Genomic DNA, 12,403 nt, shown 5'->3' with positions numbered 1-12,403 from the left:
CTTCATCCCTTCTAGAATTTGTTACCCACCAAGGAATTTCCAATATTTTTTAATGAATGAGTTCAAGTGTAATTACAGAAGTTAGAAAAATAAAATGAACACTGATACAATTGCCTTATTTACAGAGATTGTTGCTGATTTATCTCCAATGCACTGTTACTGTCTTCTGTACTCGCTCATTATAATATATTCATATTGTTCAGAGTTACCAATATATTTGTGACTGCTCTTGTGATGTGTTGATCTAACATGATATTAGACTTTACTGGCTTCAATGTCAAATTTTCAGTGCACTTTTAATGGATGCATTCATGACCACAGTTTCAAAACTAATAAAGATATTCAGAGCTATTCCACTTAATGTCTGGACAGCATTTAGCATTCACATAAATCTTTGATGCCAGGAAAGATTGTGGAAGAAATATGAAACTTACTAGTAGAAATTTGAGAGCATAAAATATAGTTATTATGTCTACTAACAAAATTACTGTCACAAACACAGTTACTGAACATAATATGCATCTGGTGAATATAGTGTCAACAAAAATAATGAAGTGGGGTCTGTATAAAAAATAAAAAAACCTTTAGTGGCAGACGTGCTGTTTCCAAAGCTCTTAGAAACCAGATAAATGAAGAGAAGAAGTTTCTTTGGTACTAGGAGCTCTATGTATAAATTACTGAACAATGTTAACACTTGATGTGATCAAATGAGACAACTTTTAGATTATTCCCCACCACAGCACTCATTTATGTGTAGAGAGCCTTAGGTGAAGCATGTGGCCCAGATTGTTTGTAAATGTTGTAATAGTTTGATTAGCTATATAGTGATTGTCAGTTGACTGTATGGTCACACTAAGCTAGTGTGGATTGGTTTGGTGAAAATAAATGAGATTTTGATACTTTCCTCCAACATCTCACAATAGTTCCTCCAGCAATCATGCCTGATGTATGTAGATGAATTACCTACCAGATTCAGGATATTTTGGGAAGCCAAGATGATGTGACTTACCAAACGAAAGTGCTGGCAGGTTGATAGACACACAAACAAACACAAACATACACACAAAATTCAAGCTTTCGCAACCCACGGTTGCTTCGTCAGGAAAGAGGGAAGGAGAGGGAAAGATGAAAGGATGTGGGAGCTGAAAGACTTACCTTAGGGGGAAAAAAGGACAGGTATACACTCGCACACACACCCATATCCAACCGCACGTACACAGACACAAGCAGACATTTGTAAAGGCAAAGAGTTTCGGCAGAGATGTCAGTTGAGGCAGAAGTAAAGTGGCAAAGATGTTGTTGAAAGACAGGTGAGGTATGAGCGGCGGCAACTTGAAATTAGCGGAGGTTGAGGCCTGGCAGATAACGAGAAGAGAGGATATACTGAAGGGCAAGTTCCCATCTCCGGAATTCTGACAGGTTGGTATTAGTGGGAAGTATCCAGATAACCCGGACGGTGTAACACTGTGCCAAGATGTGCTGGCCGTGCACCAAGGCATGTTTAGCCACAGGGTGATCCTCATTACCAACAAACACTGTCTGCCTGTGTCCATTCATGCGAATGGACAGTTTGTTGCTGGTCGTTCCCACATAGAAAGCTTCACAGTGTAGGCAGGTCAGTTGGTAAATCATGTGGGTGCTTTCACACGTGGCTCTGCCTTTGATCATGTACACCTTTCGGGTTACAGGATTGGAGTAGGTGGTGGTGGGAGGGTGCATGGGACAGGTTTTACACCAGGGGCGGTTACAAGGGTAGGAGCCAGAGGGTAGGGAAGGTGGTTTGGGGATTTCATAGGGATGAACTAAGAGGTTACGAAGGTTAGGTGGACGGTGGAAAGACACTCTTGGTGGAGTGGGGAGGATTTCATGAAGGATGGATCTCATTTCAGGGCAGGATTTGAGGAAGTCATATCCCTGCTGGAGAGCCACATTCAGAGTCTGATCCAGTCCCGGAAAGTATCCTGTCATAAGTGGGGCACTTTTGTGGTTCTTCTGTGGGAGGTTCTGGGATTGAGGGGATGAGGAAGTGGCTCTGGTTATTTGCTTCTGTACCAGGTCGGGAGGGTAGTTGCAGGATGCGAAAGCTGTTTTCAGATTGTTGGTGTAATGGTTCAGGGATTCCAGACTGGAGCAGATTCGTTTGCCACGAAGACCTAGGCTGTAGGGAAGGGACCGTTTGATGTGGAATGGGTGGCAGCTGTCATAATGGAGGTACTGTTGCTTGTTGGTGGGTTTGATGTGGACGGACATGTGAAGCTGGCCATAGGACAGATGGAGGTCAATGTCAAGGAAAGTGGCATGGGATTTGTAGTAGGACCAGGTGAATCTGATGGAACCAAAGGAGTTGAGGTTGGAGAGGAAATTCTGGAGTTCTTCTTCACTCTTTGCCTTTACAAATGTCTGCTTGTGTCTGTGTATGTGTGGTTGGATATGGGTGTGTGTGCGAGTGTATACCTGTCCTTTTTTTCCCCCTAAGGTAAGTCTTTCCACTCCCGGGATTGGAATGACTCCTTACCCTCTCCCTTAAAACCCACATCCTTTCATCTTTCCCTCTCCTTCCCTCTTCCCTGACGAAGCAACCGTGGGTTGCGAAAGCTTGAATTTTGTGTTTATGTTTGTGTTTGTTTGTGTGTCTATCGACCTGCCAGTGCTTTCGTTTGGTAAGTCACATCATCTTTGTTTTTAGATATATTTTTCCCATGTGGAATGTTTCCCTCTATATATATACGGATAGTTCAGGATCTTTATGTGAAAGAAAAAAATACAGTATAATTGAACGTCTGTGAGTATGCATGAGTTGAGTTAATAACCAAAGGACAATGAGCACAGTCTGTCTGGCTTTGCCAGACCATCTCATACAAAAAGATGGTTGTTAGTGTCCACGTTGTGCTGTATATATGCTATGTTTCAAGTTGCATATTATTTGCTGTTTACCATGTTTTCCAAATTCTTCCTATTATCAACTATATAATTTTATGTGTGAAACCGACATATTCGAATCTTAAGTTGCTTCAGTCTTTTGTTTAAATTCTTGTAGCATTTTCAATCATATAAATACATTTAGTCAAAGAAAGAAATAGTGGCTCATATTTCACAACACAAAAAAATTCATGTGTTCAGCATAATTTTGCATCATTTAACACTCTCTAGATTAAAATGTATAGAATGTGACTACTCAGATTTAACTATTGTCCTTTTGTGTACAAAAACATAATGAAAATATGGTATTCCTGTTACAGCATAGGAAAAACACCAAAATAGACAAACTACAATGAACATATCTTTATTGAAAGGCCTTAAACTAGAAACATTTCTCTGCAATAGCACTAGATATGTCAGTACAACTAGTCATTGCCATAATTCCAAACAAAACATTTATTCTAATACTGTTTAAAAATATCAGTATACTTTGATATAAATAATGAAGGTACAAACACACAGGAACTACACATTACTTGTCTCTCTGTCTTTCTTCTCTCTCTCTCTCTTTCTCTCTCTCTCTCCCTCCCCCTCTCCATTTTCCTCCTCCTCCACTCTCTCTCCCTCTCCAAAAGATGTATCAAATATAAATAACTAGACATTTTTATTTTGAATTAAAATCAAACTATTCTGTTTTTGTTGCAGAACTATACAACTGCCCAATAATTAGAGTTCCCTTGATTGTATAAGGCAATTCCCACATTGGCAAGGGAGAAACTGCACAACAAACAACACTGAAGAGTGTCTGTGGTCATAACAGAGTACCTAACTGATTCTTTCTCAAGTGATTTTCAGAAAACTTTTTACTTAGAAAAGTTGATAATTCCATATTTTGTAGTCTCACAGCACTACTTGACAATATACTAGTTATCTTCTCAATTAGTCTTAGTTATTATGGTGTCTTGAATTTAAGTAACATATTCATAGTGTTTGCACTGAAAGTGGTATTATGGTATTTTATGTCTGGTGCACTTTAGGTGATACATTGCTGTGTAAGAAATATGGCTAACATACTGAAATTACTTTTATAACTGAAAGCAAAGTCATATCTATTTTCAGTCTAGACTAAACTAATGTAACAATGTAACAACATCTAGTAACTTGTACTGGTAGTAGTATGTTAACTTCAGTTTGATGAAAGTGTAAACACAGATGAATTTAATAATGTTCAATACATGCACTGTCTAATGTGAAAGGCATAAGTACATTATCCTTTTTGTAACATTGATTATAGATAGGAACTGTTCGTTTCTCTTATTGGTATTGATTAGGTGGGATCAATTCAGCTTGCAGTCAAGTAATGGCATTTAAATTTAAGGAGTCATAACATAATGATCACTGTTTTTTTAGGGCTGTTGATTCACAGTGATTCAATGTGATTAATATTATTCAAAATTGAAGTAAAATAACCGCAGGCCATTCTGAAGGCAATATAAAACCTATTGTAATCTAGATAAACTTGCAGTGTAAACATAAATTTTTAGTATGGTTTCTTTTTAAATTGATGTGATGCACTCACCAACTCTTTTTTCTGAAATTTCCCTATAATTTATGATAAAGTCTTCCGAATCATTAGAATGTGTCATATTTTTCAAACTACTTCACTGCTCACCATTTCTACCCCTCATCTTCAGGATTACACTAGTGTTCCTGGATGGCAGTCACTATTGAAAGATAATGTCACATTCACTAATAAAAAGGCTATTTTGAAGCATTATTTGAAGAAGTGGAGTTACTGGGTAAAAATCTTCCAGCTACTATTGTCGGACTGTCACCATTGGGTAAATACTGAAAGCAGGTGGCGACAGAGTGGGGGAATCCAAAATATTATTGTTTTTGTGCTACCTCAGTTGTTTCCTGGTAGCTGTTTATGTTCATTGCTCACTGTGGCTTGATATTTACTTCCATTATAGCAAGCAACCATGAAGAATTCTTAGATATTTTGACTGTTTCACTGACATTCCTCCTATAAATATTACTTTCTCTAGGCAGCACACATATGTTCTTAAAATCCATAACCTGGTCGCATTCTTTTTGGTGTGCCACTATGACTTATTTTTTCTTTTGTCTTAAACATGTGTGGGGTTTATGCTCTTTAACTCCATCTTTTACTATGCTTCTAGTTTGATATATACTTTACCACAATCACACATCACTTCGTATACTCCCACAGTGTCGAAGCAGCCAGGCACATGTGTTATAGATTAGAAGAAGTGTTTTGCCTTGTGTTGACTAGAAAAACATAGTCCTTAACCCAGTGTCCCAGAGGATTCTGCCTTTGTGGTCAGTTACTCTAGGCAGAACAGTAACCTTTTGAATGTTCACGATGTTTCTCATTCTTCTTGTTTTCATTGTTAATATTCTTATTATTATTGTTAGAATTATTATCACTTCATTTGAAAGCCATATTTATGTAAAGGTCATCATAACCATCAGCCATTAATGTTCCTCTAAGGGAATTTAGGTCTGATTGCAAGCTCTTACTGTCACTGATTCTGAATACACATAAGGGCTGAGCGTTCAGAGCAGCTTGTTTCTGGGTTGGGTGGTAGTGTGAAGCAGCATCGACATTCCTGTTTATGTTGGTAGGTTTTCTATAAACTTATTGCCTAGAGTATTATCTATCATGTCTTCTGTAGATAAACTCATCTAAAAATGGAAGGACTACCTCACTCTCCATATCTATGGTGAAGCTGATTTTTGGAAGGATGTTATTCAGAAAATAATGGAATTTATGTAGCTCTTTCCTGTTGTGTGGCCATACAACCATGGCTTCATCACAGCAGAGCCAACAAGACAGTTTTAGTTCTCCATTACTTAATTAATATCTTTTGTTCAAAATACTCCATAAAAATGCCAGCTGCTACAGGTAACTAGTTAAGCCCACAGCAACACCATCACATTGTTCATAAAATTCCTTTTTATATTTAAGATAACTAAACTGCAACATAATTTGACCTGGTCACACATATTCAGAGCAATTTTGTTCCCAATGATCTCCATAGTACCTGCTACTGGGATGTCTGTAAATAAGGAATTGAAATCAAAGTTCACAAGTATGTCAGTAGCAGTACTTCAACTGTGCATAATATTTTGAGTAAATGTTGAATCCTTCACAAAAGAATTCATTTTTCTCACAAGATACTTTAGTTTTCCTGATAAATGTGTAGCTAAAAATTAAATTGTAGAATTAATACTATTCACTATTGGTCTCAGTGGACAACATTCTTTGTGAAGCTCCATCTGTAATGACTGAGCTGTTGATGGGATATTAAACTATAATCTTCCTTTCTTCTCTTATGAACCTTCTGTAGACCATATATTCTAGGTAAGACAAGTGAATTTCACATCAGATTGTTGTTAGTAGAGCTGCCCATTATGGAGTCTGATAAGAGATTTTTCAGTTTCCTAACAATCTTGTTTGTTGGATCATATTTGAGGTTACAGCACACTTGCTCCACCAATAGTTGTTCTACCTTCTTGTGGTATTCAGCTGTATACAAAACAGGAGTCACATTTCCGTTATCTGCTCTAGTGACAACAATGGATTCATGTTTCTTTAGTTCATTAGGAGCTTTCCTTTTCCATGTGAATGTGTTGTTCTAGAACGGTTTCACTTGACTTAAAATTATTGAAACATACTATCTTATTTCCTCATCCTGAAACTTCAAGTGAGAGAATAAAAATTCTTCAATAGCACTGATGATTTCTTCTGTGGGTCTTCTCTTTGGTGTAGTCGTGAAATAAAGACCTTTGCTCACCATTGCAGTAGCTTATTCACTGAATTCCTCAGATGAGAGGTTTATTACCACTCAGTTTGAGTCAAGAATGGTATTTTTCTTCCTCTCTGTCAGCATCTGCTTCCAGTATTTATCCAGTTATAATGGTCCATCAATTGCAGCTGGAAATTTTTTTCCAGTAACTCCACATATTTGAAAAAGTACAGCAGAATAAGCCTTTTAAAAGCAAACACAATACTGTCTTTTGACAGTGCCCAGCAACCCAGAGGCACCAATAGAATCATGAAGAAGATTCCAGCAGAGGAACTAAAATGTCAAGCAGTAAAGAAGTTTGAAGAGGAGTGTGGCACAACCTAATGACTCTGAAGATTTTATGGTCAATGACACAAAAGCCTGCAGGCTTACATTGATTTGATATCATTTTGATTTTGCCACTGCTGTTTCTGATCTAAGGCCGAAACATCTTCCATATGTATGAATTCACCTCTCTTTTATTACAGTTCATAATCTTAATTCTTCTGTGTGAGCAGTATTCTCATTTTTATCACAATCACCATTTTATCTGTCTCTGTGGATAACAAAGGTCTTTCAGTACTGGGCCAGGATTCATATATCCTTTTCTAGTTTCTGTGTGTTCATCACTGTATTCATCTTCTCTCACTATCGTGTTTTCAGTGATCACTGGCACTGACAGGTGAGTAGAAAACTGGGGTATTGCAATTTTGTTTTTGTTTCTGAGGTGACTGTAATTATTTTTGTGAGTTCAGAATAATAATCTTCTGTGTGATCCAATGGTTCTTCATATCATGGAAACAGTGAAGGCTGTGTGATGTGATTCTTTTAACTACTAAATCAATAGCGTAGCATGTCAAACAGCATAAGTGGAGGTAGGTTTAAGTTTTCATTTAAGAGCCTACACTCCACATTTATAGAAAAAGAATTTGTACTACATACAAAGGTACAAGGCATTTGAGTATGACTACTCAGCAATGTTCCTAAACCTCCATATTTTCTGGAGATGGATTTCTGAACAAAGTGTCATGTGTGAGAATACCTGGCACATAATATTTATTTTTCATCAGTTACCTGTGAAGAACAGTTAAAGTAAGCCCCACAGAATAACCAAGGATTTTTTCTGAGTATTTTGGTAGGTAGAGGGTTATGAGATATGAAAAACTGAGCCTGATAAGCAGAAATTGATTTCATTTTCGAATATGAGACCCACAAATGTTTTAAAAAAAGTCATTCATATTCCTTCTGGAAAAACTGCTGTTGACTAGTGTAACAGAAGAGCCTGATCTTTGTTGACAACATATGATTGTTGCCTCTTTCACTATGATGTGCACAAATGGTGACACTGCTCTGCCACCACTCTTGTGGCACTGTGGCACCACCACCTGCCAAACAACCATGACAGTTTGAGGAATGCCTTAATTTTGCTACCGGGGTGATTTATTATTTCATTTTAGTCAGTGGGAACAACTATGTGAGAACTGTCATACTATAACATAAATGGTAACCTGTGGCTTATAAAATAATACAAATCAACAAATGTATGCTACATCAAAAAATAACCATTTTCAGATGATCATCAGAGTTACATTACATTTATACAATATAGTATATCCATTAACATAAAAACACATGAGATGTGGTGGTGAGAGGGGAGGCAGGGGGGGGGGGGGGGAGTGAGGTCATCCAAAATACAGTGCTTGTCAATAAGGTGATAATATTCTTACATAGTGATACAAATTTATAAATACAGAAATTGGAGTCAGAATTTCCTATTTATATGTATGATGTTCTTTAAAATATCTCATCATATGAGATTAAACTTTTCAGTTTTGGTGCACTTCTCTTAAATATCACAGTGAGCAGACAGCAGTTATTAGTACATTAATGTTTAAAAAATAATCAAACTGAGATAAAAATGTGTGCACTAAAAATAGAAAAGTCTGCTCAATTTTCATCCAATGAATGTATGAATAAATTGGACATTCTACCTTCCTCCTTCAGAATCATTTTTTTTGGTTGTAGACGTAATATATAACCAATATAAACAATTAACTGCAGCATTTCCATACTAACTGCTGCAGATTGGTTATCTTGTGATTTTTGGTAAGAATACAGATCACAACTTCTTGTTTCAGTAATAATTGTTCTATATAAATATGCACAGTATGCAAGACTGTACCCAGCATCTGAGTTAGTAGTGTTTGAGGAAGGAGAAGGGGGGGGGGGAGGACTCATATTATCTCACAATTGATGGTGAATGACAAAAATTGATGAATCTGTCTTGACAAGGCAGATTCGGCTTGTGAAGATTTTTCCAGTAATTGCAAGAGTGTACCCAGGACAGGAGACAGTAATGGTTGAGGAGGAAGGGGGCTGGGGGATGTGGTAGCTCATGTTAGTTTACTGGTGAATGACAAAAATTTTGAAATTTCATAACAAATCCCTCTGGGGCAAGTGTTACTAGCCAGTAAGTTGACTAATTGACAAAATATTGAGATTTCATAACAAATTTCTCTGGATACAAGTATTACTAGTCAATAAATTGATGAATCTGTCTTGACAAGGCAGTAGCAGTTCGGCTTGTGAAGATTTTTCCAGTAATTTTGCAAGAGTGTACCCAGGACAGGAGACAGTAATGGTTGAGGAGGAAGGGGGCTGGGGGATGTGGTAGCTCATGTTAGTTTACTGGTGAATGACAAAAATTTTGAAATTTCATAACAAATCCCTCTGGGGCAAGTGTTACTAGCCAGTAAGTTGACTAATTGACAAATCTGTCTTGGCAGGGCAGCATGAGTTATGTTTGTGAAGTTTTTTTTGTTGTGCTCATCTCTGTTTCAATATTTAACATTTTTACATCAAATGAGTAAGTCAGAGATATATGGTGTTAACATGGATAGTGTGGGATTTCTACATAGAAGACACTATATCACCTTTAATATATTGTGATTAAAGTAATTTTGAATCATACATGTACTGCTTCACAAATGTTTATACAAAACACCAATAAATTTATTACATTGTAACTGTCCCATATGTAGAGGTACAAAATCCTACTGACTTGTACATGGAAATATTGTCACTGATTTATCACGAATTAGCAAAGACATATTTTATGGCATGAAGTTAGCAAATAGACCGTACAGTCTAAGTAATCATATCCTGGCACTCACTTCTCAGGCAGTTTTGCCAGAATACTACAATCATTCCTTTGTTCAACATGAACAAATATATCTAACTCAAAAATGTCACATTCACATTAAGAAATAGTCCTGGCAATTCAGTCTGACATAAATATTGAGCAACTGATTCATTGTAAAAATAATAATGACTGAGCCAGTTTATTGTAGTGGCAAGTTTTCAGATAAGACATATAGGAACATCACACAACTAGTTTCTTTTCTTCTTGTACATAGCATAAACATATTTAAATGTAAATGCTTTCATACTGATTGTTCTTAATGCATTCTCACTGATTTATTACAATTTTATCAACTTTCTTCCTTGATTCAAATACACTCACAAGATTCCATAGTGAACTCTGGAAATCAACCATATACCTGACTAACTATGATAAAACTTAGTCAAAGTTGAGATCCTTTAATTCTGTATAACCTCCACAAAGCTTTGGGAAGATTCCACGCTTTCTCTGAGTTCTGGCTGCAGTTGGTGATGTGGTAGTTTGAGCCCATCTCTTATACATCAGCAACCTATAAGAAAAAATAATGCTGTATAATAAGTTTCAAGGAAAAGAATACAAAAATAACAAATTTGTACAGATCTTACATCTTATTTTTATTTGTATTTATGAATAGGATCCTAAATTTCTTTGCTGATATTAAAATGGCTTGCACTCTATACTGCAACTCCAAAAGCATCAGAGTTTGTAACATGATTTTTTTATCTTGTTTAACCTGTGCAATAAACTAGTTTGAATTTACTTATTGATTATTCATAATTCAAGTGTATTATATGGTGGATAAGTTTCACTTTCTATTTTAGTATGTTTAATTTATTCGTGCAAATAATAACATATGCAGACATCATTATTACCATTATATCATTATTGTTTTGAACATTCAGTATAATTATCTAAATAGGCTAAACTTCATAAAAATGTTGAAAGTAGCACACTTCAATCAAAAACTTCAATGATTTAATTAGTTTATGTCAGGGAATGTTACTTCATTCCTTAATGGCTCATCTCCCCCCTCCCTTTCCCCCTCCCCCCTCCTCACCCCTCACCAAATTCATTTCATTATGTATGCAGCATAGTGTAGGTTCAAAACAAAATCTATATTCAAGGCAGTATTACTCAATTACTATTTGTTACCTGATAATACTCCTACAAACAGCATAGTGAACGCATTATTGTGGCCAAGATAGATACGAAGCCCATGTCTACTGCAGTAGTACAAGTTTATATGCCAACTAGCTCTGCAGATGATGAAGAAATTAATGAAATGTATGAGGAGATAAAAGAAATTATTCAGGTAGTGAAGGGAGACGAAAATTTAATAGTCATGGGTGACTGGAATTCAAGAGAAGGAAAAGGAAGAGAAGGAAACATAGTAGGTGAATATGGATTGGGGCTAAGAAATGAAAGAGGAAGCCGCCTGGCACTGAGCATAACTTAATCATAGCTAACACTTGGTTCAAGAATCATAAAAGAAGGTTGTAAACATGGAAGAATCCTGGAGATACTAAAAGGTATCAGATAGATTATATAATGGTAAGACAGAGATTTAGGAACCAGGTTTTAAATTGTAAGACATTTCCAGGGGCAGATGTGGACTCTGACCACAATCTATTGGTTATGAACTGTAGATTAAAACTGAAGAAACTGCAGAAAGGTGGGAATTTAAGGAGATGGGTCCTGGATAAACTGACTAAACCAGAGGTTGTACAGAGTTTCAGGGACAGCATAAGGGAACAGTTAACAGGAATGGGGGAAAGAAATACAGTAGAAGAAGAATGGGTAGCTTTGAGGGATGAAGTAGTGAAGGCAGCAGAGGAACAAGTAGGTAAAAAGACGAGGGCTAGTAGAAATCCCTGGATAACAGAAGGTATATTGAATTTAATTGATGAAAGGAGAAAATATAAAAATGCAGTAAACGAAGCAGGCAAAAAGGAATACAAACGTCTCAAAAATGAGATTGTCAGGAAATGCAAAATGGCTAAGCAGGGATGGCTAGAGGACAAATGTAAGGATGTAGAGACTTATCTCACTAGGGGTAAGATAGATACTGCCTACAGGAAAATTAAAGAGACCTTTGGAGAAAAGTGAATGACTTGTATGAATATCAACAGCTCAGATGGAAACCCAGTTCTAAGCAAAGAAGGGAAAGCAGGAAGGTGGAAGGAGTATATAGAGGGTCTATACAAGGGCAAGGTACTTGAGTACAATATTATGGAACTGGAAGAGGATGTAGATGAAGATGAAATGGGAGATACGATGCTGCGTGAAGAGTTTGACAGATCACTGAAAGACCTGAGTCGAAACAAGGCCCCCGGAGTAGACAACATTCCATTAGAACTACTGACAGCCTTGGGAGAGCCAGTACTGACAAAACTCTACCATCTGGTGAGCAAGATGTATGAGACACGTGAAATACCCTCAGACTTCAAGAAGAGTATAATAATTCCAATCCCAAAGAAAGCAGGTGTTGACA

General features: G+C 36.8%; 1 protein-coding gene across 2 annotated transcripts in view; it reads right to left on the bottom strand.

The window, feature by feature from the left end:
• Positions 1–3,267: 3,267 nt before the first annotated feature.
• Positions 3,268–12,403, bottom strand: part of LOC124556695 (trehalase-like) — a 244,806-nt gene continuing 235,670 nt past the window's right edge. The window contains exon 6 of one of the 2 annotated variants that reach the window (XM_047130670.1): positions 3,268–10,441. In XM_047130670.1, coding sequence (XP_046986626.1) covers positions 10,312–10,441 — 130 coding nt within the window. In that variant the 3' untranslated portion in view covers positions 3,268–10,311. The remainder of the gene's footprint in view (positions 10,442–12,403) is intronic. The other variant, XR_006968663.1, reaches the window with a different exon arrangement.

Source organism: Schistocerca americana, chromosome X, assembly GCF_021461395.2.
Source record: "Schistocerca americana isolate TAMUIC-IGC-003095 chromosome X, iqSchAmer2.1, whole genome shotgun sequence".
Classification (NCBI taxonomy): domain Eukaryota; kingdom Metazoa; phylum Arthropoda; class Insecta; order Orthoptera; family Acrididae; genus Schistocerca; species Schistocerca americana.
This window is presented reverse-complemented; position numbering and strand designations above follow the sequence as displayed.